At 45.1% G+C, this 25,752-nt stretch overlaps 1 protein-coding gene across 1 annotated transcript in view; it reads right to left on the minus strand.

The window, feature by feature from the left end:
- Positions 1–2,114: 2,114 nt before the first annotated feature.
- LOC119373768 (N-acetylated-alpha-linked acidic dipeptidase 2) overlaps positions 2,115–25,752 on the minus strand; it is a 45,340-nt gene continuing 21,702 nt past the window's right edge. Inside the window, exons 9-19 of the mRNA XM_037643829.2 lie at positions 24,354–24,439; positions 22,970–23,089; positions 20,179–20,261; positions 19,226–19,357; positions 18,109–18,212; positions 16,852–16,945; positions 15,056–15,136; positions 12,394–12,559; positions 10,476–10,557; positions 9,614–9,691; positions 2,115–4,719 (exon numbers count right to left, since the gene is read on the minus strand). Coding sequence (XP_037499757.1) covers positions 4,527–4,719; positions 9,614–9,691; positions 10,476–10,557; positions 12,394–12,559; positions 15,056–15,136; positions 16,852–16,945; positions 18,109–18,212; positions 19,226–19,357; positions 20,179–20,261; positions 22,970–23,089; positions 24,354–24,439 — 1,219 coding nt within the window. The 3' untranslated portion in view covers positions 2,115–4,526. The remainder of the gene's footprint in view (positions 4,720–9,613; positions 9,692–10,475; positions 10,558–12,393; positions 12,560–15,055; positions 15,137–16,851; positions 16,946–18,108; positions 18,213–19,225; positions 19,358–20,178; positions 20,262–22,969; positions 23,090–24,353; positions 24,440–25,752) is intronic.

The following is a 25,752-nucleotide window of genomic DNA, read 5'->3' on the forward strand; positions in this document are numbered from 1 at the left end:
GTGGCTCCAAAATATCCCAGGCGCGGCCTCCTTTTTTTCGTGAATCTCTGTCACCAAGCGTTCACTCTCACTTTTAATTTTTGCCTCGACTAACTTGTGTTCAGTGGATTTCTTCTCTAAATATATTCCCCATATTTTGTTGACTTCGTCCTGCGGCCGCTTCTTTTTTCTTACCTGTCTATGCTCCCGTGATGCTTCACGTCGCTTCTCGATCACTTCCCGGATTCCCTTGTTCCACCAACTTTTTGGCTTCCACTTTCCTTTCCAGCAAATAGTTTTCATCTCTCTCTCTCCATATCTCTTTCGTCATTAGATCTAACAGCTCACTGTACTTCCAGTCCTTGCCTGGTATTTTGCCTACTTCTTCCTCCACTCTTGCGGCTACATTTATTCTTTGTTTGTCATTTAAATACGAGGTGCCAGACGTTGATTCCATGCTTTGATTTCCAGTTTCATATCCCATTTGTAATGTTATCCGTTTATGACCCCTACCCAAGCTTTTAATCCCTTCCTCGTCTATTCTCACTTCTCTCAGTTTGTGAAAATTCCTTCAGTCATGAGACAATAATCAATACTTGACTGCTTGTTTTCGACTTCCCACGTGATCTGGCCGTCACATTAGGCCTCGTATTAACTATCTCGAGATCTAGCTCGCAGAGATCTAGTATTAGCTTCCCATTGGTGTCTGAATATCCGTCAAGGTAATGTATGCGGGCATGCATATCCCCTAGAAGGATGATTTCGGCCCCATTACCAAATTCCTTAATATCCGCACTCATGCAATCCACTAACTCCCGATTGCTTTCTCTGCAGTTATTCCCCGTCCACAAGTAGGCTATCCCTAGCCACGTTTTCTTTCCACCTACTGAGCCCAAAATCCAGCCAGAGGTGCTCCGAACACGTCTGTTTCACTCTAACCCATTTGGCTCTGCGGTGAATTAGCATTCCTACCCCTACCCCCTTTTCTTTTTGATATGATACTGTTGCACCCTTCCCAAGCATAACTGTCAATATGTGGTGGCTCTTCCATGTCTCCACGGTGTGTTTCTGCAACCACATAAACGCCTATCTGTTCTTTGTTTAATTGCTCCTCAATCTCTAACAACTTTGCCTTTTTTCTGCACCCTGCATGTTTATGTAACTGATTGGCTGCTGCGTGGTAATGCCCCTAGCGGCGAAACCCTCAGAAACTTTCCAATGATGGGATGGTGGCGCCCTTTCTCGGCCTAGCGGCGAAGCTCGGCGGCTGTTTCGCTTGGAACAGCGTGACCACGGATGGACGCCGTTCGCCTTCGTTCTATAAGCGTTTAGAATAACTGCCAGTTGGGAGTGTTGGTATACGTTCATGATGGTGAAGCGCTAAAAGAAACGGAGACTTATGAAGTACACAGGACACGGCGCTTCTAGCAACTGAGGTTATTTTGAAAACAACGCCCTCATATATATATATATATATATATATATATATATATATATATATATATATATATATATATATATATATATATATATATATATATATATATATATATATATATATATAATGTACGTCATCAATAAAGCAAAACTTTTTAACACGTGCGCTGTAATGCAATTGTAAAGCGTGTACGTGCAACCCTGACCGAAAAAAAACCACTGTTGTTGACAAGCACGCCGATCGAACTGTCAGAGAGATCGTTGAGGCTTATCATATCAGGAGTAGTGGCAATGGTTGCGTTAGCCAGCCATCCATATTGCTCTCGGATTGTGAAGTTGCTTTTTTAGAGAGAAGGTAAAATGAAGTGCATTCGTTGCCTTGGTAGGGGTGCATGCGCGGTTTTTATCTCTTGCCTGTTTCTTTCTTTTATGATCACGTGTTAAAATTTTCGGCTTTAGTGATGACGTACATTTTACATATATGAGGGCGTTGTTTTCAAAATAAACTCAGTTGCTAGTAGCGCCGTGTCCTGTGTTCTTCATAAATCTCCGTTTCTCTTAGCGCTTCATCATCATGAATCTATAAGCGTATTGCACTAAAAATGGAACCACACAAATGCCTGATAAAGTACGCGATGTTTTTAAAATCACGCACCCCGTGATGTAAATAACTTTTCATGGGTACGTGATGAACGCCATTAACAGCGTCACACATTTTATTTCACTTTGCATCAGTTCCTAAACAAGAAAATATAGAAGAAAAAAAAAACGTGACAGCGATAAGACGTACAGACATCGAGATAAACGTACAGCCTAAATAGAAACTGTACATGGTAAACAAAAGGCTGGCTGACGTTTCGGGAATATCAAAAGCACACAACGTCTCAGTCTATTTGAAGCACAAAAAAAAACGAGATCCAAAAACACACACAAGTCAGACGCACTTCCTTTACAAGAAAGGCGCTTAGTTACGGTGACAAGATTTCTGGAATTTTGAGAAGTTGATCAAAAGAGAAGACTTGCGCCTTTTCTGTACTGTAGTTTGAAAGAGTGTAGACAAATAGGATGCGATTTTGGGCTTGTTCGGATTTGCTGAAATTAACATGGCCACAAAGTGCAAGAAACGGACAAACGGTAAATGGCTATATAGACTTCAGCAGACGAGGTGTCGTTTTTAAAATACCTGGGTGTCTTTGTGTCATCTTGCACAAGCAAAATTATTAGTCGGTACATGGGTATTGATTCCGTTGGCCCACTGGTGTTCCAGAACTAGGCAGGCGATAGCGTAGGTGGCTTTATATTACTGCCAACCATTTAGCCGACCTAAATTTTTGAAGCGAACGTGGGCAAAGGAACATTTCTATCAGTATATACAGTCGTTGAACACGTGGAACCGGTGCTTATAGCGATATCTAACTTTCGCAATATTACAGCACAATAACCAGTCGGTTGCAAGGCAGCAGATCATTTGCTGCAAGTGCACATGGCGCACCAGTTTCTGGCGTGCTGTTTGAATTATGACTGCAGGTTAACTAGATATAGTACAAACTGAGGACAAGAAGGAAACCTGAGCGTCTTTTCCAGCAGCTAAAAAAAGTTGGTAAATAGCGCATTCATCGTCACTTCGCCGTCCAGTTCTGGCCCGTACATCTTGGTGTTCTGGTACAGTAAAACAGACTGTAACAGCACAGCATCACCAAACTGCTTCAAACATGAGTGTGGTCAGTTATTTCACAGGGACAAACCCATTTCAATGGCCCACGCTTTCTCGAAGTATCAAGAGGACAAAAATTCGACTCGGTAGCCTGACGGCGATATGCTTCTCGCGCCAGAAGTGTACTCAATGTGTCTACCGACTTTCAGCATACCTTCCTGCCTCATACCTGGGTATGGTTACAGAAGTGTGCATGGCGCGTGAGTCCCAAAATTCCTGAAGAAAAATGTTTAAGCTGTAACGACAGACACAGAACACGATTTTGTGCCCCATCTCACATCACCTTCTTTTGAAACCTACTTCTTTTGAACTCTTTTTTTTTAATAAGTACACTCTCCACGCACCTATGACGTGCATTTAAGTAAACCGTGCATTTCTGTGCTAAGAAGTTGATCGGCAGCAAGTGAATGCTCATAATTTTTTTTCTGGGCTCGCGAGACTCGTACAATGAATGAAATGAAACGAATCCGTCAACATCCGACTGTCGTGATATTTCATGTACGCGACAGGGGTCACCTCAAGGCACCATCGACATGTCTTCGTGCCAAAACATAGCATGAGGACGAAAAATGCGTGATGAAGTTGGGGGGATTCTGTACATCTCGTCCCAAGTGCGACTTAGCAAAGAAGTTGTTTGGGCTAGTCATTTGTCATAGTGAGGGTGCAACGCGAAGTATAAACAAGGGCTTAGAAAGGACAGGCTTTCTTTGTTTCGATCAGCAACAGTTTTATATTTTTTGCGTGCATCAAGTATTTCCAGTAAATCTTGTTGCTTAGCTATGTCTGTGTTTATTGTTTTCTGCTCCATTCAAGAGCTCGCGCTGTTGTACAGCCAACCCTCGTTATAGCGAACACTGATATAGCGAATTATCGGTTATAGCGAGCTAAATACGAACTTTGGTTGGGTTACACTTGATTTGAAAGAAACTGCTAAAGAAACCGCTGATGTAGAAAAAGCCCTCTCGTGCATGGACACTGTAAAAAAAAAACTTCGTTCTGTACAGTGCATGCGTTTTTGTATTTAGCATCTTTGCACTAGACAGACTGTCGAATTGTTGTAGCAGATTTTTTATATCTACTGTTACAACGAATCTTGGATATACCGAACTAATGATCCAGATGCCATTTCGTTATAGCGAGGTTACCTTTAATTAAGCACGAGAGACAAGAACAAGTGTGGTGTAAGTGCTTGTATTGTCAACGCAATTGCTTAATCTTCGCGCTGCACCCTCACCCAAACAGAATCTTACGGTGGCGTTGTTTGCCGGCATAGGCCTAACCACCACGGCTGCAATTCGTGTAAGGGCGCCGATTCTAAAGTCTCTCTGGGCAGCCCACAATTAATGCAAGGCATGCAACATGCTGTGTGCGACGTGAGTCTGTCGTCGAGGTGTCATCAAAGCGAGTCCTTGAGGACGTCTGCAGCCGCCCTGATGCGGTAAGTCAACGAGGCCATCAGCGGCGTTGCGAGTGGCGATGCGTCGACCAGGGCTCGCTTCAGGGCTGTGAACCGCGAGCCGACGTTGGCGTCATCGAAGCTGACTCCAAATACGACGTGCTTGCTTGAGTAGCTCCCCCACGTGTGGTTACTGAAAGACAGAACAGAGGTGTGCATAAGGATGGCGTAGTGATAAAGTGAGGGCTGTGTAACATTTCGCGTAAGTTTTGTAGACAGGCGACATGGTCAGGTAGTGTATCGCACTGCCGTTCCTGTAATTGTGTAAACTATCACATCCGAGGGAACTTCAGACATGAAACTACGCCGGTTTCTCCGCTGTGGAAATGTTCGAGCTTTCAGGTCGTATGTAGCGTCATGAAAAACTTGGAGGACGTTTGCGCTTCGCCTTCAAGAGTAGAACGCGATAGCGCATTTGGACCGTGTTCGTATCGCCTTCTCAATCGTTATCCTGGCCTCGCTTCTCGGTGTACACTTAAACGGTGCAGCAAGGAAAGCCAAAGTGCGGACTCTCTCCAGCTCCTATTATCCGTGCACGCGGCGCGACGAAACATGGCGGGCGATGCCGTTAATTTGAAAGCGCGCCCGTGGGCCCTTTGCGCCATCTCGCGGGTGATAGGCAAGCCTCTGCCACGCTGAAGCACCTCCGAGCTGTGCGCACCCCCAACGGTAAATGGTGTATATAAATAACTCGCAGTCAGAGGATGTATGCGTGGTGGCCGAGTGGATAGCTAAACCCCATTTAACATAGGCCTGGAAATGGCGACATCAAAATTATGCTTTAAGCAGAAACTTCTATATGTGCTTGAAAGTTATTGCATTGCATTCAGTTTGGTGAAATGTCATTTAAATTGAGGAATGTACCCGTCGTTTTCTCAGCATATAAAAAATCAAAGAAAGATATCGTATGATTATTCAGAGCTCTGGCACAACAGAACAGCTATTCTGTAAAACATCGAGAGATAGGCGTTTTAGTGGGCACTACTATATGGTAATTTTTAGTTCATTGCTAGGTTTTGCTAGTTCGGATGAAAACTTGGAGCATGGGGAAGCGTCCTATATACCCAGTAAAGTATATATTCCGCTTCCAAAGAATAAGCCATTGTGAAGCATAAAAACAGGTGCATGTTTTTCTGCAATCACTGAAACGACCGTCGGCGCCTTGTGGCTTATGGGTCATTCCACGCCAACTGTCCCAGCCTTGGCGCTCGACCATCTGCGATTTGAATGAAAAATATCGAGGACTATCTATACAAAGCCAGAAGCCTTCCACCAAAATATTTTTGGCAAAAAAAAAATTTTCAGTGCCGCAAACCCTATGTGATATTTTTCGGAAAGCTCGAAACTATGGCTCAAAAAATGCGTTTTCAAAAAATCTCTTCTTCATATATTAGGCTAGCACAAACTTTTCCCTACATAGCGATCGTAGGCTTCTCACTTAAAGTAAGTTTCACGAACGTTTAGGCTTTCGTGGGTTTTTCGTGCGGCCTTAAATATTGACAATATGACCCATGTTGGGGATTTTCTCATAGAAAGGCGGCATTCAGTGAAATGTAATATTTTGATTCAACTGATTGCCAGGACGTTTTACTGTAGCCCAAAAATAGTTTGAGACGTATATGGCGTGAAATGGTGTGTAGAGCTGGCGACAGAGTTGCAAGAAAGTTCATTTTCACACATGTTTAGTCGTAAATTTAACATTGAGGTGCTCCTAGTAAAATTATGCTAAATAGCGCATTTACTAGCAACATTAGTTGTCTACTGACTGTGAAAGTTTTATCAAATTACTTTTTGTTTTAAGGAAGAAAAAAAATTTGGAAGTTGTGTTCTGCCGATGTCTATTTTCGCTCGCGTTTTCTCTTCGCAGAAACGCGTCCAGCGGTTAGTACAACCTACATGGGCGCGAGGTTCGCCACGGAACAGCTAGACAACATAATAATCTCTGCCCGTGCTTATTTGAATGCTTTACTAGCGAGTATTGGCCTGAGTAAAAGAGAAATATGAACTCCGCTAGAGTGAATTTAACCACATGCAGCTGTCCATTGAAGGTCGGCCTAGTGAGCTTACGCAACAGCGGGGAAGTGACACCGATGCGTGCAACAACCCGTTGCCTGCGCAAAGGTTTAAAAGTGGCAAATGGAACAGATTAGTTGCTTTAACAAAGCAGATCAGTTGCACTAGTGACGAAAACAATCCTATATAAGCATAGGGGTGCGCAGGGTTCCCCATCAGGGAGGGGGGGGGGGGGGGGCGAAGGTTCATCGCAGCGCTCACCCCCTACTAAGTGAATGTACGAGGCAGATTTTGCGCCCCCCCTCCCTCTTAGGTGACAAGGGGGTGAATGTATGGGGCAGAATTTGCGCCCGTCCTCTTAGGTGATTAGGGGGGGGTGACGGCCGCCCCCCTGCCCCCCCCCCCCTATGCGCACTCCTATGTATATAAGTGATGATGTTTGACCAGGAACCGTGAATTGCTGCAAAAGTACAACATGCGTTTCATATTACAGCAACTGAATTTTTCCTTAATCGTAGTGTTCTTCCCACTTTTATGTCTGTGCGCAGGCAAGGGAGCGTTGCACGCATCGGTGTCACTTCCCGCTGTTGCGTAAGCTCACTATGCCGACCTTCAATGGACAGCTGCATGTGGTTAAATTCACTCTAGCAGAGTTCGTATTTCTCTTTTACTCAGGCCAATACTCGCTAGTAAAGCATTCAAATTAGCACGTGCAGAGATTATTATGTTGTCTAGGTGTTCCGTGGCGAACCTCGCGCCCATGTAGGTTGTACTAACCGCTGGACGCGTTTCTGCGAAGAGAAAACACGAGCGAAAATAGACATCGGCAGAACACAACTTCCAAAATTTTTTTCTTCCTTAAAACAAAAAGTAATTTGGAATAACTTTCACAGTCAGTAGACAACTAATGTTGCTAGTAAATGCGCTATTTAGCACAATTTTACTAGGAGCACCTCAATGTTAAATTTACGACTAAACATGTGCGAAAATGAACTTTCTTGCAACTCTGTCGCCAGCTCTACACACCATTTCACGCCATATACGTCTCAAACTATTTTTGGGTTACAGTAAAACGTCCTGGCAATCAGTTAAATCAAAATATTACATTTCACTGAATGTCGCCTTTCTATGAGAAAATCCCCAATATGGGTCATATTGTCAATATTTAAGGCCGCACGAAAAACCCACGAAAGCCTAAACGTTCGTGAAACTTACTTTAAGTGAGAAGCCTACGATCGTTATGTAGGGAAAAATTTGTGCTAGTCTAATATATGAAGAAGAGATTTTTTGAAAACGCATTTTCTGAGCCATAGTTTCGAGCTTTCCGAAAAACTTCACATCGGGTTTGCGGCACTGAAAAATTTTTTTTGCCAAAAATATTTTGGTGGAAGGCTTCTGGATTTGGATAGAATAGTCCTCGATTTTTTTCATTCAAATCGCAGATGGTCGAGCGCCAAGGCTGGGACAGTTGGCATGGAATGACCCTTATACAATGACCAGGCGCTCATTCGTACCGAACTTTTTGTGAAGGCTTCAACTCTTGAATTCTGAATTAGCTTTTAAGATACTAAAAATTTTCTTGCAGTATATAAAGCACTGGTTCGTCCCCCAAATAACACCTGCTTAAGGTTATAGAAGCGTTTACTGTACAAAACCCGGGACTAGGACCTCTGTGATGAGACAAGCGACAGCTGAAAACTGTGCGTTAATACCGACCACCCGTTGTGCGTGATAATATCTGACAACAGTGTTCGACAGGAATGCAGCATATTCATGTAGCTTTCATCTCTTTCGGTTGGTTGGTTGGTCAAACTTTATTATAATATAGTCCCGACAGTCGACTAGCGCGCAGTGGTCTCCTCCCACGTTGGGACGGGCAGGCTAAGCCTGACCGCCGTATCGTGCGCTCTCTGGACCATAGAATTTCCCAAATTTAACTAGAGGGAACTCTGGCGCTGCGATCGTTCAGCCACCATGGGAATGATGGGTAGTACACGGATGTGCCTAGTCTTCGTGCCTGCGGGTTTCGAGCGCACTTGTGGCTTTGTTTATTGTTGTGTTTTGGATTTGTTTCGAGTAAAAGAATGGATCGTTGTGAACTTCGTGACCAGATTTGAATTGGCGACCCTAAAAAGGTCAGGTGTTGAAGTGGAACTGCTGAACGTTTGCTGCACCTCGTCTTGCGACAAAGCGGCTGCAGGCGACGCGGATACAAACGGAGCCGAAAGAACGAAGTTTAGACAAATCCATGAACTACCCATCATTCCCATGCTGGCTGAAGCGCCATACATTGCAGCTTTCATAGACACTAGCGCCAGAGTTCCCTCTAGTGTATTTATAGGAAACTCTATGCTCTGGAAGGCCCAAAGCTCATCCCCGTTGTTGAAGTTTCTGATGGCAGGGTACAACTTGGCTTGGTTGGCTCGATCGCTGCCCAGTAACGACGGGCATCGCCAGAGCATGTGCTCTATATATATAAGTTAGCTACCTCCCCGCAACAGGGGCACGAGCTGCTAGTGTAAGCATCCGGATAAACTTTGTGAAATAAATCTAAATTTGGGTACGAACCCGTCTGTAAGAGAAAGTGTCATTGCCTGGCCTCTGTGTAATTTTCTGGGTAGACCCTCCTGCCTAGATGGAAGTGCTGTGAGATCTCGTTGTATGTGGTGGGCTGCTCTCTGTTCTCTAACGTCGTGGGCTAGGGAGAACCTCTATGGGCGCGGAACGTCAGACCTGCTATAATTATATTTACTGAACAAAAAATCAAGATTACTTCGTTGCTTCTCATCAATTCGATCTTACCCCTTAAAGGCGAGGGTGTCAGTCGCGAGTTCAAACCGAGGGTTTCTCATGAGCCGACAGAAGTGTCACAAGTGTGAGTGTGTACCGATTTTTCAGCTGGACGCCAGATTTTATGTGTGACAGGGTCTAAAACAGTAACGCTTAATGTGCTGCACTAAACGTAATAAGCCGAACACTGAAAAAGAACAGACATAGCGGGTGCGACCTCTCACCTGTACATGTTCCCTGCAAGGATGCCCGGGCTGTCGATGAAGGCTCGTTCTAGAAGCATCAGCTTATTGTTCAGGTTTCTAAGGAATGAAAAGATGAAACATGGTCACGTGCACGTGCAGCTTGCAACATGACATATTCCACGAGAAAGTATATACGTCTAGCACAGACAATATGAAATGTTTTTGATTCACGAACGTAAGCGGGTCCTGTAAACATAAGCACAATGTCGGCCTCAGGGTTGCTGGGACAAAAGTGGTTAGAGGATGCACACGGAGCGCAATCCACCTGCGTGTGCTATAAAATAAAGTTCTACGATTTTGCATGCAAGAAGTTCTTGCAATGACAGCGCTTTTATTTTACAGTCATCCATTCCATCTGTGGTGGCTGTGAGAGAGGAGGGTGACAATGAAATTCAATAGCGGCGCTTGTGCTGCTGGAGGCAATACACCCATGAAGAATCACTTTTCATAAAAATTGCCAGCAATGCTAATTTCATACACGGCCTTTTTCTCTGCGGAATTATACAACAATGCGGCAAGCGCTACCTTTATATTCTCACTACAGCACGCCTAATTAAGAACATCATTCCTTTATGAAAGCGCGACGACGTTAAAAAGTGGTCAGTTAATCACTTGAACAAACGATCGTCCTCGAATATTTCTGTACGAATTTGCAACGCCGCATCTACCGGTTCGCATTATCAACTTTCCGGCGATTACAATAAGAGTATCGGAACAGAAATGCATCGCTAACTACACAGTAAAGATACTAAAGATACCCGATATTCTCTGCCCCATGCACGGCTGTGAACATTAAAGGCGCACTCAGGATATAGTTACAGCAGAGATTCTGATGCCTTACCTGAAAGTTTTGCTGTTGTGTCTCTCCTGCTCGACAGCGTCTGCTGCTTTCGAGAAGCTCTCCACAGCCGAAACTAGTGGCCCTGCGGCATGAAGTGAATCAGAATACGAAAATTAAAAAAAAACAATCATACATACTATCCTCTCTGAACGATTGCGGTGCATTTTCCGAGGAGACACACAAGCTCCTAAATCACGATTTATGTAGGGCCTGTCCTTAAAAGGGGGGAACGTAACTGCGGATATATGCACACACACCCGTGATAATCTTGACTGTTCAGAAAAAGTTTTACATAAAGCATTGCTGCAGCACTCGCGAGGCCAAATATTGACGGTGCACGGGTGACGGTGGCTCTGACCACGAATATGTGGCACAGGGAATGCGTTCTGCTTAGCAAGGCATAAACCCTTGAGAACTCCGTGTAGAGTATGTGCTCTAAGTTAGCTACCTTCATCGGAGCTTCACTTTTGTAGCGTTAGCTACACTTGCCTAGCCGGCGCCGATTTCGCGTGGATCCTCATGAGCCGTGCTGCGCATGCGCGAGGATCAGTGATGTCACACAGCTGGCTCACCGGAGCCGGTATCTCACGCGCTCTCCCCCACCGCCACGCGCGACTCGCCGCTGCTGGTCTGCGCGTTCAGGAGAAGTGGCGTTGTAGCCGCGCCAGACACACTGGCGCCGGCGCGCGCGCAGACTCCGCCACCGCCGCGCGCGACTCGCCGCTGCTGGTCTGCGCATTCGAGAGGAGTGACGTCATAACCATGACAGACACACTGGCACCGGCGCGCGCGCAGCTATTCGCCTTCGCTGTGCAGTCGCCGACTGACACTGCGTTGGAGCAGCTTGATAGCGCCTATGACTGGCGTTTGCAGGTTGGTAACGCCATAAAGAAGGAGAGAGCAAATGCTGCTCAACGGCGCAGAAGAGCCGAGAAGCTAATCTCATCGGATCCCGAAGTAGTTGCCTGGCAATTAGCGGTTCAGCGTACGAAGAATGAACAGAAGAAGGCTAATAATCCTAGACAATCTGGAAAGCTAAGAATAATCAGCTGAACTTTTGCTAACGCTACGTATATCCTGGCATAGCTGAGCTAAGCCACTGCAAATTTTTTCCTTCAAGTTTGTCGCCGATACTTTCGGTAAAATTTGAAAAAAAAAAGTAATAGCCCAAGTGCAAATATAACAAGGAAAGTTAAACACTACACATGATAGGGCAAGTCAACAACAATGAAGGCAGAAAAAGATGTACCACCTATAAAATACCTTATTAAGGCAGCACTTCCGACAGAAAAGCAGTCGTTGCGTGGTTGTATAAACAGTTACGCCAGTGTTGTCGATCGTATTACGTTGTTTTCCATGCTTTACTGATAACGTGCCCAAAATTCGAAATGTTGCACGTGGTTGGAGCAAATGAAAATGAATAGTAGCGCCTCCATATTTCTTTCCCAGCTGGCACATTAACGCATTCTTTAGTTCTCTTTTTGTTCAATTCGCGGTACACAGGCGTGCACTTCAAAACGAATGAAGCATCAAGGAGTAAATGTTGGCTTATAGTATACAACCTTTTCTATGAGCCCTGCGGCACGGACAATAAGAACAACTGGTTTTCGAGGTTGGGCATCTCCATTCTTCGTTTGAGAAAGGACACCACGTGAAATTTATCTGTCTCTGTCTCTCTACCTCTATCTTTAAAACTCCCCTGTCCCTTCCCTCAGTGTAGGGTACCATACCAGTTTTTCTAGACTGGCTAACATCCCTGCCTTTCCTCTCTCTCTCCTGTTCCTTCCTTCCTTATTCTTCTATATCTTCTTTTTCTTCCTTCAAAATGTTCCTAGAGATTAGAAGAGACATGCTATGTACCCTTTCTTATCTTTAAAATAATTTATAAGCAGTACTGTGCTTCGGATGCCACACGTACCCACGTCGATTCGTTGGTCCTCGATGTGCGTGGCGTAGAGAACCCGCAGCTCGGCCAGGCTTTCGTTTAGTGCCGCCGCGTACGGCCGCACCGTGTGGGGCAGTAGTGCCGGCACCGCCAGCTGGTGCGCTGCTGAGGCCAGCAACTGTGTTACAGCTCGGAGGAACTGACCATCCGTGGACATACGAAAACGAAGACTGTTATTAAGGCGAAAGCCGTTAGACGCCTCATCAAACACGAAAAGTGACCGTTGGAGCCAACACGAGCGTTGCAAAAAATTGTCATGTGATGACTTCACCAAAATTTGTGACGTCATCGTGTCGTCACGATGACGGCGCATAATATGGCGCCATAATGACGTCATCATGACTGTGCTATGACGCCACATGATGACGGCATTACACGGCGTCGTCTCTCGGTCAAAGGTGGGCTGATCCCGGAGGCAATATATACAAAACAACGTGAGGTGCATAAGGCTTGCAATGACTCTGATCCTGGAGACAGTGAAAAGCCATCTTGGGTGCAGAAAGCTGTGGAGGGGGGGGGGGGGAGGGACCAATACAATCGACTGAGAGAAGAAGGTGGCTTTTGTCTTCGAGTCGTCTTAGGCAGATGCGTAAGGGACCATGCGACTTGCTAAATGGAAGAGTCTCCTAAGCACTTCTGCATTTATGAAGGTACCCTCAATTTATTCTTGTGAGCAGTCTCCTACCCAGCCTCGGTTAGTGTGCGGTAATGAACTCGAAATTGTCGGGACAGGACCGTTTGTCTCAAGAGAGGAAGAGGCAGCTGGAGTGGCGCCATGTAGAATGGCACATTCCACCGCAAGGTGCTTTAGTAATTATGGCATCATAGAGCGTGGACACCATAGTGACAAACTTTGGGTGTTTGGAAACGGTGTATGGCCTATTTGCTTCAAAGCTTCGGTATCGGCTTCGTGATTTATATCAACAGGAAATGACTCCTACGAATGAATTACTAGCGCAGGCTTTTCCATAACCAGAAAGTAGATATGTTCTTTGATGATAGCTCGACCAATTATCTTGGGTGTTCTGGGTAAAGTACGCGGATTGTTCTATTGTATAATTGCTGCTCTACTTTTTTCGCAGCCTATATTAAGATGTAAGTCGGTGCAGGTAAACTTCTCCCCAGGAAAAGCAAGTAAAAGCACGTTGAATGTGGTATTTTTCTGTATATACATTCCGCATACGCCTGAAAAAAAAATACATACACGAAAAATGGGGCAGCTACCCACCCGTGGTGCGAAGACTGAGGCATCAGCGGAACTGGTGGCGTTCCCCTTCTCCTTTACCTCCTCCTCACCCCCACTCCCCTCTTCCACTCCTTGCTATACTACACTTTACGCGTATATGCTATGCTCCACCCTCTCCCCTTTTTCCCTCCTCCTCACTGTAACTTATTCTTTTCTTTGTTTCACTTTCTCTCTTTTTGTCTGTTTCTTCTATTTTTTGTCTCTGTTTATATTACTTTCTCTTTGTACATATTTGCTTATCTTTCTCATTATTAGATTATTTCTTTCTATTTCTTCCCTTTCTCTGTCTTTCTGTTTCGTTCTGTCTTGCTCTCTACTTTTTCTACCTCTAATTTTGCGTTTTGTCTTTCTGCCTCTTTCTCTGTTTGTCTATTTCTTTCTCTCTTTCCCTCTTTCTTTCTCTCTATTTCATTCTTTTTATTTCTTTCTCTCTATTTCACTCTTTTTACTTGTTGCTTTCTTTTTCCCTCTTTCTTTCTCTCTCTCTCTACCCGTCGTCTCGCCCATCAGAGTTGCATCCCGTGCTGGACAAATCGGCGCACGTGTTGTGGGAGCGAAGCAGAAGATGAAGAGGACGAATAGAGCGCCTGCCGGCTCATGGTGATGATAATTTCTGTTCTCACTACCCGGCGCGACGGAAAGCTTAAACAGCTCCGCTGCTAAAAAACACGTTATGATGAACTTTGTGGTAGGTAAAACCTGCATGGAAGTGCGTAACTCCTACAACCTCTACAGACAATGAAGCGACTCATTGAGGAAATGAGGACACGGTGGCAATGTACCACTCATCTGACATTTCCTTTTGCCGGCAAAATAGAAGCGAGGAAACATTCGCGAGCAGGGAGTGTCGCTGGAGCCAACGTTCCGACAAGTGGTCTTGTGTTCTGTCTTGAAGAATACAAGAAGACCACTTGTCGAAACGTCGGCTCCAGCGACAACCCCTGTTCAAGAACTTTCCGTCTCTTCAAGCCTCCATCTTCCCCTGAACCTTGCCTTGCTTAGTAAAAGAGAAGGGGCGCTGCAAATGTCGACCTTGAATCTGTCATGCCTTGAAGCGCTCGGCAGTCGGAGGTTACATCATCGGCTGTTTAGCATCACTGCTAACGAACCAAGTTACGTGAGGCATGACTATCGGAAAACGACAGCCCATCATGGTCTCGAATGTGGCCGGAAAAATGTATCTGTGCTTCACTGGCATATTCAGGGGAAGTGGTGGTTGGGCTTCAACGGCTCCTCCTCCCTCCCCTCCCGAAAAGAAAGTTCTGGCTATGCTCTTACTGTGCTTCGTGTTATCCACAATAGAGATAACGTTTGTACTGGTGATTATATCACGTGCTTTTTTCTGTGTACATCTACCTGCGCTTTAAGATTTCTGCTATTTGTACTCACCAAGAACTCTTTGTCGACCATCTTGTAAGCCATTTCGTTCTCGTAGATTGTGTGATAAAGAGGAAGGCAGGAGTCGAAGCTCTGAAATAAAAAATAGGCAATATTAGGCACAAGTTACAATTTATTACTAGAGAGAGTGAGCGGCTTAAGGAAGAGTTGACCTCATGGAACAACGAACAGTGACCACATCTCGTACCGAGCGTATATTCATTTATTAATTTAAGATACCTTACAAGCCCCATGGAGAGAATTGAGTAAGGGCGCGGGTGGGTGGGGAAGGGGGGGGCATCATAGAACAAATGACAAAAATAAAACTGATACAAGACAGCCAGGAATGTTTACAATAATAACGTCCTTGTACACAGTGTTACAAATAAAACAAAATGAGAAAATTTTGAATCCTGCTTAATAAATGTGTCCTATTTGACTTCATCTTGCAGTGTACTGTTGAATATAGTCACTTTGCTGAAGGCACTACCATGTTCGACGAGTACAACTTGGCCATTCCCGCGAGCCACGACAATAGTATGATTTTTCTTTGCTCAATATCAACATAACCGAAAACGAATTCACACTGCATTTCTAGTCAGAGATTTCATTCTATTTAGGCAAAAACAGATCGTGAATAACTTCATGTTAAGTAGATATTTCATTATAATTGAATTAGGATTAATTACTATGACACACATAACTCAACGTATTATGACACTATTTTTGCTAAAATAGAATATCGAGCGCCTCTAGATATTGTCTGAATATGACGCATTTACAGACAGTTCTTCATAGCTGGCGTCTGAAAGGGTTAAGCAGAAATGCGGACAGCTGTCTCCAATATACTAAAGCGTTGTTGCCGCAAGTCACTTACAATTTTTTTTTATAAATATTATGATGCCCGGGAAGAAGTGCGTCAAGCTCTTTCTTCGCCAGGCTGTGATGATGTGCCACGACACCATACTTGTGCTGATGCACGGCCGGACGCTGAAGCTGCCCGCCGACCGTTCACCGCACCTTCAACTCCGCTGACTCCTACGACTAGATCATCGCCTACCCTGGAAACACAGCCGATCTCATCGCCCCCGCCGACATAAGGAATATATGCATCCATCATTATTGACGGAGGGTGGGACGGCACAGGGGTTAATCTTTCTTTCCCTCGCCCCACCCGAAGAAAACCGCCGGACTAACCTTAATTAAAGCTTATTCATTTATTCATTCAAACGCCATCTTCCTCATCATTATATTCGCATGCGCGAAATGGCAATACTGTTTTTTTATTGACATGATGTAAGGAGACGTTGGCGCACAAACAAAGCGCCGGCTACTCCTTAGCTCTTGGAGTACATAGGGTCCATAAACATAAAGTACATAGGGTCCAAATTTCTAATCACAATTAAATCGCAGTACATAGAATATACAACTTAGCGTAACAGTCAAGACATAACATAACCGTCAAAACAACATATTCAACAATACTGTTATCTCTTTTTAAAGTCTTCATTTGAAGATGACGGATGCCGGCAGCGACACCGGATCACGTGAACCACTGACCCCTTGAAGTTAACCAGACAAGGAAGACGAGGCACCTTTTACAAGGACAGGTCCACCTATTGAAACCGTCGGCCAACATGTGCGAGGTATCTCACCTGTGTTTATACAACTTTTATAGCGCAATAAACATTTGTGAAATGAGTATACTGAGTGTTGAGTCCAACAAACAACGAGTACCACATATCAATGCACAGTATTAAACCTTGACGTACCGGCGGTCTCATTGATGTTAAATGCTCCTGACTTACCTGATTACGGCAAGCGTAGCGAATGTCGACGCTAGGAATGCCAAGTTCATGGTAGAATGGTGCGTAGTCGCTGTCCGATGCAAGGTCCAGGAACCTGGGCAGTGGATTGCACAGTGAGTGTCCGGCTTTGTAGAATCGTGGCTGCCAAATCACGTGATGGTATCATTCCATCAAATTTCGCACATCTATGAATTTCTCTCGGTTGGTTGCGCAGTGAAATCGATATAAGAGTAATAATTAAAAAAAGACCGAATTCACAAAACTTTTCTTTCGTAAGCGCATTCTCCCACTGGTCAGCCGCATTCGCTAATGATATGTGCGGTGTCGTGATTGGCTGAAATATCTTCTTCGGAAAATATTTATCGTTAGACGTTTTTGTGAATAGGCGCCCAGAACTACACGAATCCTTGATGGTAAGAAGGTATATTTATAATTTTTTTTGCCTATAGACGGCTGCATAATAAGTGGCACAAAAGTGGAAAATTAAATAATTTTGGATGCATAACGCACACTTAGAAAACTCCGTTATTATTTATTTAACGGCGACAGTTTGACTACGATTAAAAAAAAAAAACGAAGCCCCAATGTCTGTTTTTGCTTTTTTTGTTGATGTTGCTGCTGATATTGCACCATCAGCGTATCCTCGCGATGGTCACAGATTTCAAGGTACTTTACCATACTTGAAGCGTTCTCGTATTCAGTGCTATAGATGTGGTCCAGTAAGTGTTCTTGAAATTTACAAATCACAGTATTTGGCTCACTGATATTACCACGCAGTCCATCTTCCTACACCTGAGCCGAAGTCGCCAAAATCTGTGACTCCACGGCAATCAGGGGCGCACACTTGAAAGCTGTGTCACCGCAGTTGTATCATTTTCGCGTATCCCATGATTTCTAAAGCCTCATGTCAGCGTAAGAGTTGCTTTCCTAAGATTGTAGAACCATGATTCACTAATGCTCTCTTTAGCACTACTTTCTCCTTAGTGCTGACCGTTGACAACCCGCGGTTCTGAAAGATTACCGAAATATAAATGCTGAAGGTCGTTGTAACGCTTCCTCAATAATATAAACGGCAGCTACCATAAGGCGGGCGTTGAATTTCTAACATTCTGCAGAGCAGGCTCAGTGCAGTAAATGCAAAGACGTCTTGCCTATATGTTTATAGTTCAGAGCTCTAAAACGAGGAGTGTTTACGCAGAAAGCGAGAAGAATAAATGACGGTATGACTTCACAGTGCAGGCTATTTTTAGCGTATACCTTGGCTCGGTGTCGGGATTATTGAACGATGGTGAGTTGGCGAGCCAGGTGTCGAACACCGACGTCCTACCGCGGGCAACTTCGTCCTTGTCAGGGTTCGGAAGCTGCGCGATAAACAAACCCGACACTGTACGAAACAAAACGAACAAACTCGCTGTAAAAGCAAATAATACCTGCAAACAAGGACTCGAGAGGAGACACCCAGACAACACAAACGCCGCCTGGTTCCCTTCTCTTGTGTCCTTGTTTGGTCGGCTTACTATCCTGAACGGTGAACCCCTACCAACTGTTGCTCAACTTTCTACTGTTCCAAGGTACACTGCTATGCACGTGCTCACTCGTGACAACCTCCCCGCTTCTGCGACTGCATCATCACGCATATATAGTTCCTCACGAGGCCACGGAGATATGGGTGACGATATCACTGATCACAGTGCTTCAATTTTATGTAAAACAAGAATGAATGAGAAAAACAGAAATGTGGAAATACGGCGCTTCAACTAATCTACCTGGCATTGTTGTATGATTGATTTCGCATAGCAACAGCTGGGCTCCTGCCTAAGTTCATTTTAGAGCGATACACAAAAACATACAGTTGTTGGGAGCTCAAACAGAAACCGTAAAATCAACTTCACTGGTTCCGCATTTCACAAAGAAAATTAGATTACTAGCATGATAATAGCAGTAGTAATACAATGAGCAAAATACACGAGGGAACCACATAAAAAAAGGAAGAAAGAAGAATAACTGTAGCTACATGTTTTCAAAAAACGGGATCCTGTAGCCAATTTGATGAGTAACGAACACCCTTTATTGTCTTTCAAAAATGTTGGGAAGTTTAAAATATCTTGCCTGTAGAAGTACACCTGTATTGTTTAACCTGGTCACTAGCTTCAGTGTCTGCCCCTAAGTTTATTGGTCCCAGCCCTTCTTTAACCACCACTCCCGAGTAGGACGAGGAGCCATCCAGTTTCTGTACTAAACACGTTTCGTTCACCCATTTAGTTGCCGTTAGCTTGCCATTAGGTAGGTTTTATTCGTAAAATGAGTCTTGAACATCGCTATAGCACATGGGGCTCCTCGCGCAACCACATCAAATAGAATGCGTTTGCTGTACCTTCTTTGTTGATTCCCAGATCAAGTGGGCCAGCAAGGGACTTGCGGACATTTCCAGGGTACCGTTTCCCTGAACGGCGATGTCCACGTTTAGGTATGCAACGGCCTGGTGGTCCAGTTGCATGCGATGTTGCTGCGTAGAAGTGGGACTCGTATGTGAAACTCAGCAGCACAAAACTTTTTGAGATAAGGCTATACAGATTGTGGTAACTTCCTCAGAACTGATGCTTAATATGTCGTTCGTCAAAGAATTATTGACACGTAAATACGACAGCGATCACACGAAATTGTTGACAATTGCTTCAACAAGGAGCAGTTAAACAACCAGATTTTCTTCGTCGAAGACAAAGCGTCATGTGGAAATTCGCCTCTTGCTTCAGTTATCGATTTTCAGGCTGCTGTTGATCCGTTAGTGATTCAGGTTACTCATAACTGTATATGCTCAGCCTCACCAGCCGAGAGGCGCGCGCATCGCCAAGTGACCTCTGAGGCTGTGCTATAAGTTATTGCACAAACTTCAAGCCATCCCGCCATTCAATCTGAAAGCGCATTTGCTAGTATTCACTCTTTGAGGCTCAGCTACGTGTGACGATTGCCGTTCACAGCTTTATTTGTGTTCACAAAGACTTGGCAATACTGACATAACGCGAGGGGCGAAGGTTTACAAAACTACTGTTTCTTAAGAACAAGTGCTTTAGGAATAATAACGCGTATGGTCACATCGTAGAGATACCCGTGACTTTTTTTTTTTCGTTCATATAATACAGTAGTGAGAAGTACACAATGTCAAAAACTGCGAACAAGGCTGTAAACTTATAATTCTCTCATCAGAAGAGCACTTGTCATTACGTTATTTAGACATTCTGAACCCAACTGTACTCTACCAGGAGTCACTATGCGATGTCTTGCGTACTTCGAGGTTAGCGAGTATAACTTCAGTGCACAGTGTCTTACCTCGACCCATTCCTGGGAACCGATCAGACCAAACTCTTCAGCGCCCCAGCTGCAAAACACAAGCGTGCGACGAGGCCTCCAACCTGAAGGAAGTTCACATGAATGAGATAGTTATTCACTCCACCATTTCTCTCCATAATATCGTCCAACCGGCGCAGCACTTTTTGTTTAATGAACGGGATCCATTCCCTGTCGATAGCAGGTGTCGCCGAAGTACAAGGGGTCACAAGCCTGCGGTTGAGCTATTCGTCTAATACGTATTACATAGAAATATTGTAAAATAATTTTATTATGTACTGTCCCACAACAGCCCTTTGTTCTGAAACAAGCTTAAGGGCATGCGATAGGCAATTAGGAACGAGGCCTGCTTGTGCGTCAAGATTAGTGCTCATCAAGAGATAAGCCGCGGCTCTGGAATTCGTCTGGCGTCACGCTTAAGACAACTAGACGAGCACTGCGAGCGACGTGGGTAAATAAGTTTTTCCGAAGATGGAAATGTGTGAAAAGTTGTGCGAAAGGAAGCACTCGTCAACAGTCGACAGTGGTAGCAGTAGTTACAAGGAAACCGCGTTTTCTCTTTTCTGCTACTGCAGCAGAACGTGCCCCGAGGGAAAAAAAAATCGCAGCTGATGATATTTTCAGGTAACCTGAGCCGGGGTGATCGCCTTTTAATTAGTTTCCGATACCTTTTGGTTCGATGGCACGACTTGCGATCTTCGATGCACTTCACGTGGGTTTGGTGAATCGAATCGCATGTCAACACAACCTTTTCTGTTTTCTTTATTTCTACGCGAAGCCGCGGATACTTTCCTGTCAGTGACGGCGCATATACACCTCGAGAGTGGTACAGCAAGTTTAACCACAGGTTTTGGTGCTGAAGAAGACGACCGCATGTGTCCGCGACAGGAACAACCCGACCTGGCTAACGGCACCAACACCGATCACCAACATGACACCCGAAAACAAAAATGTCGTAGTATTGACGCGCAGCTATATTTCTGCGTGCTTCATGCCTTGAACTGCGCTAACGTACAGTGTCAGCAGGCTTTTCATACCCTCGACATAGTTGGCATGCTTGAATTGTCAAGACAGACTGCTCAGAAAAAGTTTTGGCGAAGACAAATCGTTTTGTCAAAATGTTCTCCTTAACCTCTCTTCATTACTCAAAGTTGACATATTTCTACGGAAGTAGAGCTTAAAGGAGCACTGACATCAAATTTCAAAGTGGAGATGTGCCCTTCATTCGATTGCTCGGTATGCATAGGTTTCCTTGGCCAAATTTGAATGGCGTCCGTCGCGTGGAAGTAATGTAATTTTATTTCGAGGGCAAACAGCGTACGAAAGCTCAACAGAAGATTGATCACGCTGCGACATCGACACTAGTGCTACGTAACAAGTGTGATACATTCCGACCATACCATCCTGAGTGACGATACGCTAGTAACAATGACGTCGGCGATCTGAGTGTACTTATTGTGCCGCCGACGCCAGGCGACGCTCTCACCGGCTCTCACTTAGGGTGCTTCCACGGCCGCTGGATAAATTTTATCCAGCGGCCGTGGTGCTTCAATGACCGAGAGGGCGCGCGCATCGAGGCACCCTACTCTCACTCCCAGCCAGTGGCTCTCCTCGCAGTCCCGATCCGTGCCTGCGATTCATCATGTCGTATCGACTGATTTGTCGTGTGATCCTCAGCGTGAGTGCGATCAATCGGAGCGACTACGTGCCAGCATGTCGGGGAACCACTGCGTAGTACGGACCTGCTCGTCGAGGCGCGGAAAAAGCGGAAAGTGCGTGGCGTTTCATTACACGTACGGTACACGCCAACACGACCACAAGCTATCGAAGTGGAGCAGCCTATAGATAAATATCATCGCTAACAAGTAACACGTATGTAGCGTTATTAGTGAATGTTAGTTCGTCCGTGGACTTCCTTGCGCTAGCGTAATACCGGGTTACTGCAGCCGCAACAGGCCGGATAGGTGGGGCCATCTGGCGGTGCAAAAAGAACCTGGCAAGCACAGAATTGTTATTGTAGAAACCTATCGTATTCTATTTCTCCGGTGGTGTGCATTCGCTATGCCGATATTACATAGACCCCTTTGCGTATACCGGAATGCCGTGCACGCTAAAATTCTCTGATATAGCTAAGTGAGACACACCAGCGAGTATGGCCCAAGCGTGCGTCCCCGGGCACCTCCTTGTTGCTGCTTGGAACAGCATCAATTTTTGAGTCGCTGTTTTGCAAAGGGTCGAAGCGAAAATGATTCGCGAGGTCGCGTATCGCGGTGATTCTAAGTTCCAGAATGCCGTCTTCAACACTAGTCGATACTTTTGACGGTGACGACGGCGATGCTGGTGACAAGGCATGACTGAACGTGCGCGCCTAGCAGACGAAATGTTAGCTGAGCAGCTGATCCTCACGTCACTCCATTCTGTGGACAAATAGTAAACTGGGGCGCGGTCTGCAATTGACCGCGAGGGAGCGCTGCCAGCGCTAAGAAATGGCGAGCTTGCAGGCCGTTTTGAATCGTGCTAGATACCGGTAATATAAATCAATAAAACAGATAGTTATTCGTCCCTCAGTTGCACTTTCGGTCGCGAATCGCTACTAGGGAGTAAATAACTACTCGTGGATGCAAAAATCTTGACATGCGTAAATTTGATGTCAGTGCTCCTTTAAAAGTGCGAGGGAGGCTCTCGCAATGTCGGTACATATTTACTCAAAACACGCTCTCCTTTCAGAGAAAAAAAGAAAAACTTTGGTACAAACTACGAGACACACATTTACCTTGCATGGCCATTTTCCCGTAGGCTTCCGCGATGGCCATCAGCGCCACGGTTCCGCTGACAGGATCGAACGCGCCGGGCGTCCAAGCATCGCGGTGGTTTCCCACCAAAACCAGTTTCTCTGGTAAAATAATAAGAAAAATGGAAAGAAACATGAGGCAGTGGTTTCAGCCTCAGGTTGTTTACGTGAAACAGCAGGGCTCTCAGCTTGCGTCTGAGGTAACAAGAAAACTACTGCGCTCTTTCTGAACAATTCATAATCTTTCTAGCGCATTTTGCGCACATTGCAGCGACAATATCCCCCTGCAATCTACGATTCACCCTGCTTCGTTCACTCAGCTACATCAGAAGCTAGCAAATTTCATATTGTTTATTACAACGTGTACCTATTCCGCTGTAATTCCCGATTGCATCTGAATTACTTTTATAAACCATTCACTGAAACGCATCAGCCAATGAGGGCAAGATGAATGCGTCAGAAAGAAACGTTCATCTTTCAATAAAATGTGCAAAATACACGGACCACACAGGTGCTCATCGGAAGATCAAATATATTGTGGTGAAATCCCGAAGCACTGATATAAACGGTCAATGAGATCGACGTTACGCTTCGCTTAAAAGAGAAGTGGGTGAGAGAAATGTAGAAACATTCCATTTGGGTCCGAATGTATGGAAGCGTGATGAGCTCTGTGGGACAACTGTGGGCACTGTAGGAAACAGCTCTTCACGCGACCTTAATGTCCTGACAACATTGAGGCAACATGAATTCCATAACTTGTTTCACGCTGGCATGAAGCAATCGCTAAGCATCGGAGGTTATTATTGGTTAGTGTAAGGGGGAACGCACATACCGCAGTGCCAAGGAGGAGAAGAAGTTTGAAACAAAGGCAGGGAGGTTAACCCAGGCCCGGTAAACTAGCCGCATTGCCGAGCTTTATATAGAAAATACCGGGATACAGAGCGTAACTATGGAAACTGAAGAACGCGGTGGATAAATCATGTACTTTAGGTTCGGACGCTAGAAACACTCCGATAGACATTTACATTGAGGCAAGGAGAATTTAGCGAAATTAGAAACACTTCCAGCTATTAAAGACATTCCATATGAAGGCAGGGTTTCAGTGCCCGATTTTTTTTTACAAGGCGCATACGGCTGAAACTTCTCGTACTGAACACTTCAGGGCGGCTTGACGCGTTATCCGTTACGCAGGCATCCGGTGTCTATAAGCGAAGAGTTCACGCGTAATATCACTTTCGCATGTGCAAATGAACTCAGCAAGTGAGGATTAAAGTGTGAAAGTGTGAGCAAGTGCGAACTAAATTAGCTCGTCACAATGAGAAACCACCGCTGAGTATCGACCACAGCTACAGTCAGAGATGCTTACCAGGTTCTTCGACTCCGGTTATTTTTCCGATGACATTGTATGTCATTGCCAGGCCGTTCTTGAGATGAACCTCCAGTTTCATTTCCCTGAAAAATGCCAGAGAAACACTTCACCAAAATGCTCTTGCTTGGTGGCCGATTCTGGCTTCACGGCCGCAGAAAACCTTTGCCTTGCACAGAACACATTTCTCAGTGAGAAAGGGGTCTTTCGGAGAAAGAACCTTAAGGATGGAAGAAATGTTGATGCTATAGATACTCAGCACATCAACGCGTAAGTAGAATCCAAAAGCACGTATGATCTCTGCTATTGCGCTTGCTTTTGCCAGTCGCATCTTTCAAAGAAGGTGCACCACATTATGAAAATATCAAGGATACAAAGCATGGAACAATACTTGTGACTATAAACGTAAGCAGCCAAAAGAATAATTGCGCAGATTTCTACTTCAAGAAATTAATCAGTATACCAAAAATTCACGCCGAACTCCCACAGAGCGTGCTCTCAAGAGACGCACTCGCAGCGGGTGGCACAAAACACTTGATCATGTAACTTAGTAGAACAGCTAGTGATTCACGATGATTTATGAGACGCAAAAGCACACCAGACACAGAAAGAGACAACACGAAGCGATTATCATTGTCACCAATACAATCGGCCAAAAATAATCGAAGCTGCAGGCCACCTTGACACATGTAAATCTTTTTTGACGCTTATTTATAGAATGCAACACGAAAACAATTTCACTGTATTTGGTGGCGCCGGGCGACCACAGCGCAGTTGGCCCAAAATGACCATGACTCGCGCAGCGGGAGAACTGATGACTATCCGCCACTTCACACAAACTATTTATTAATGGCTGGGGTTTTACATCCCAAAACCACGATGTGATTATGAGGGACTCCGTAGTGGAAGGCTCCGGAAATTTCGGCCACCTGGGGTTGTTTAACGTGTACCTATATCTAAGTACACGGGCCTCAAGCATTTCTGCCTCCACCTAAAATGTGGCCGCCGCGGCCGGGATTCAATCCCGCGACCTTCGGGTCAGTAGTCGAGCATCTGTAACCACTAGACCACTGTGGCGGGTCACTCAAATTATTTCACTGCTCTAGTGGGTGAGTGTGGGTTGCCATCGTTAGCGAGCGCTTGAATGCACGTTCTTCAGGGCGGAGGAACTTGGAATACGACTGGTGCACCGGAATAACTTTCCTTCTGGATCGTTTGTGAAAAACAGCGATTTCTGCACGTGCAATCGGTCAACTCTACGTTTCACTCTCTGCGTAATTGGAATCGGAATGAGGGCAACGAGTCTAGTTGGTGATGCCGGCTAGTCATCGCACGGAGGAACAGAGCTCAAATTCAACGCAGATGAACATAACCACAAAGAAGACACACGCAGCGCCAC

The sequence above is a fragment of the Rhipicephalus sanguineus genome, chromosome 11 (genome assembly GCF_013339695.2).
Source record: "Rhipicephalus sanguineus isolate Rsan-2018 chromosome 11, BIME_Rsan_1.4, whole genome shotgun sequence".
Classification (NCBI taxonomy): Eukaryota; Metazoa; Arthropoda; class Arachnida; order Ixodida; family Ixodidae; genus Rhipicephalus; species Rhipicephalus sanguineus.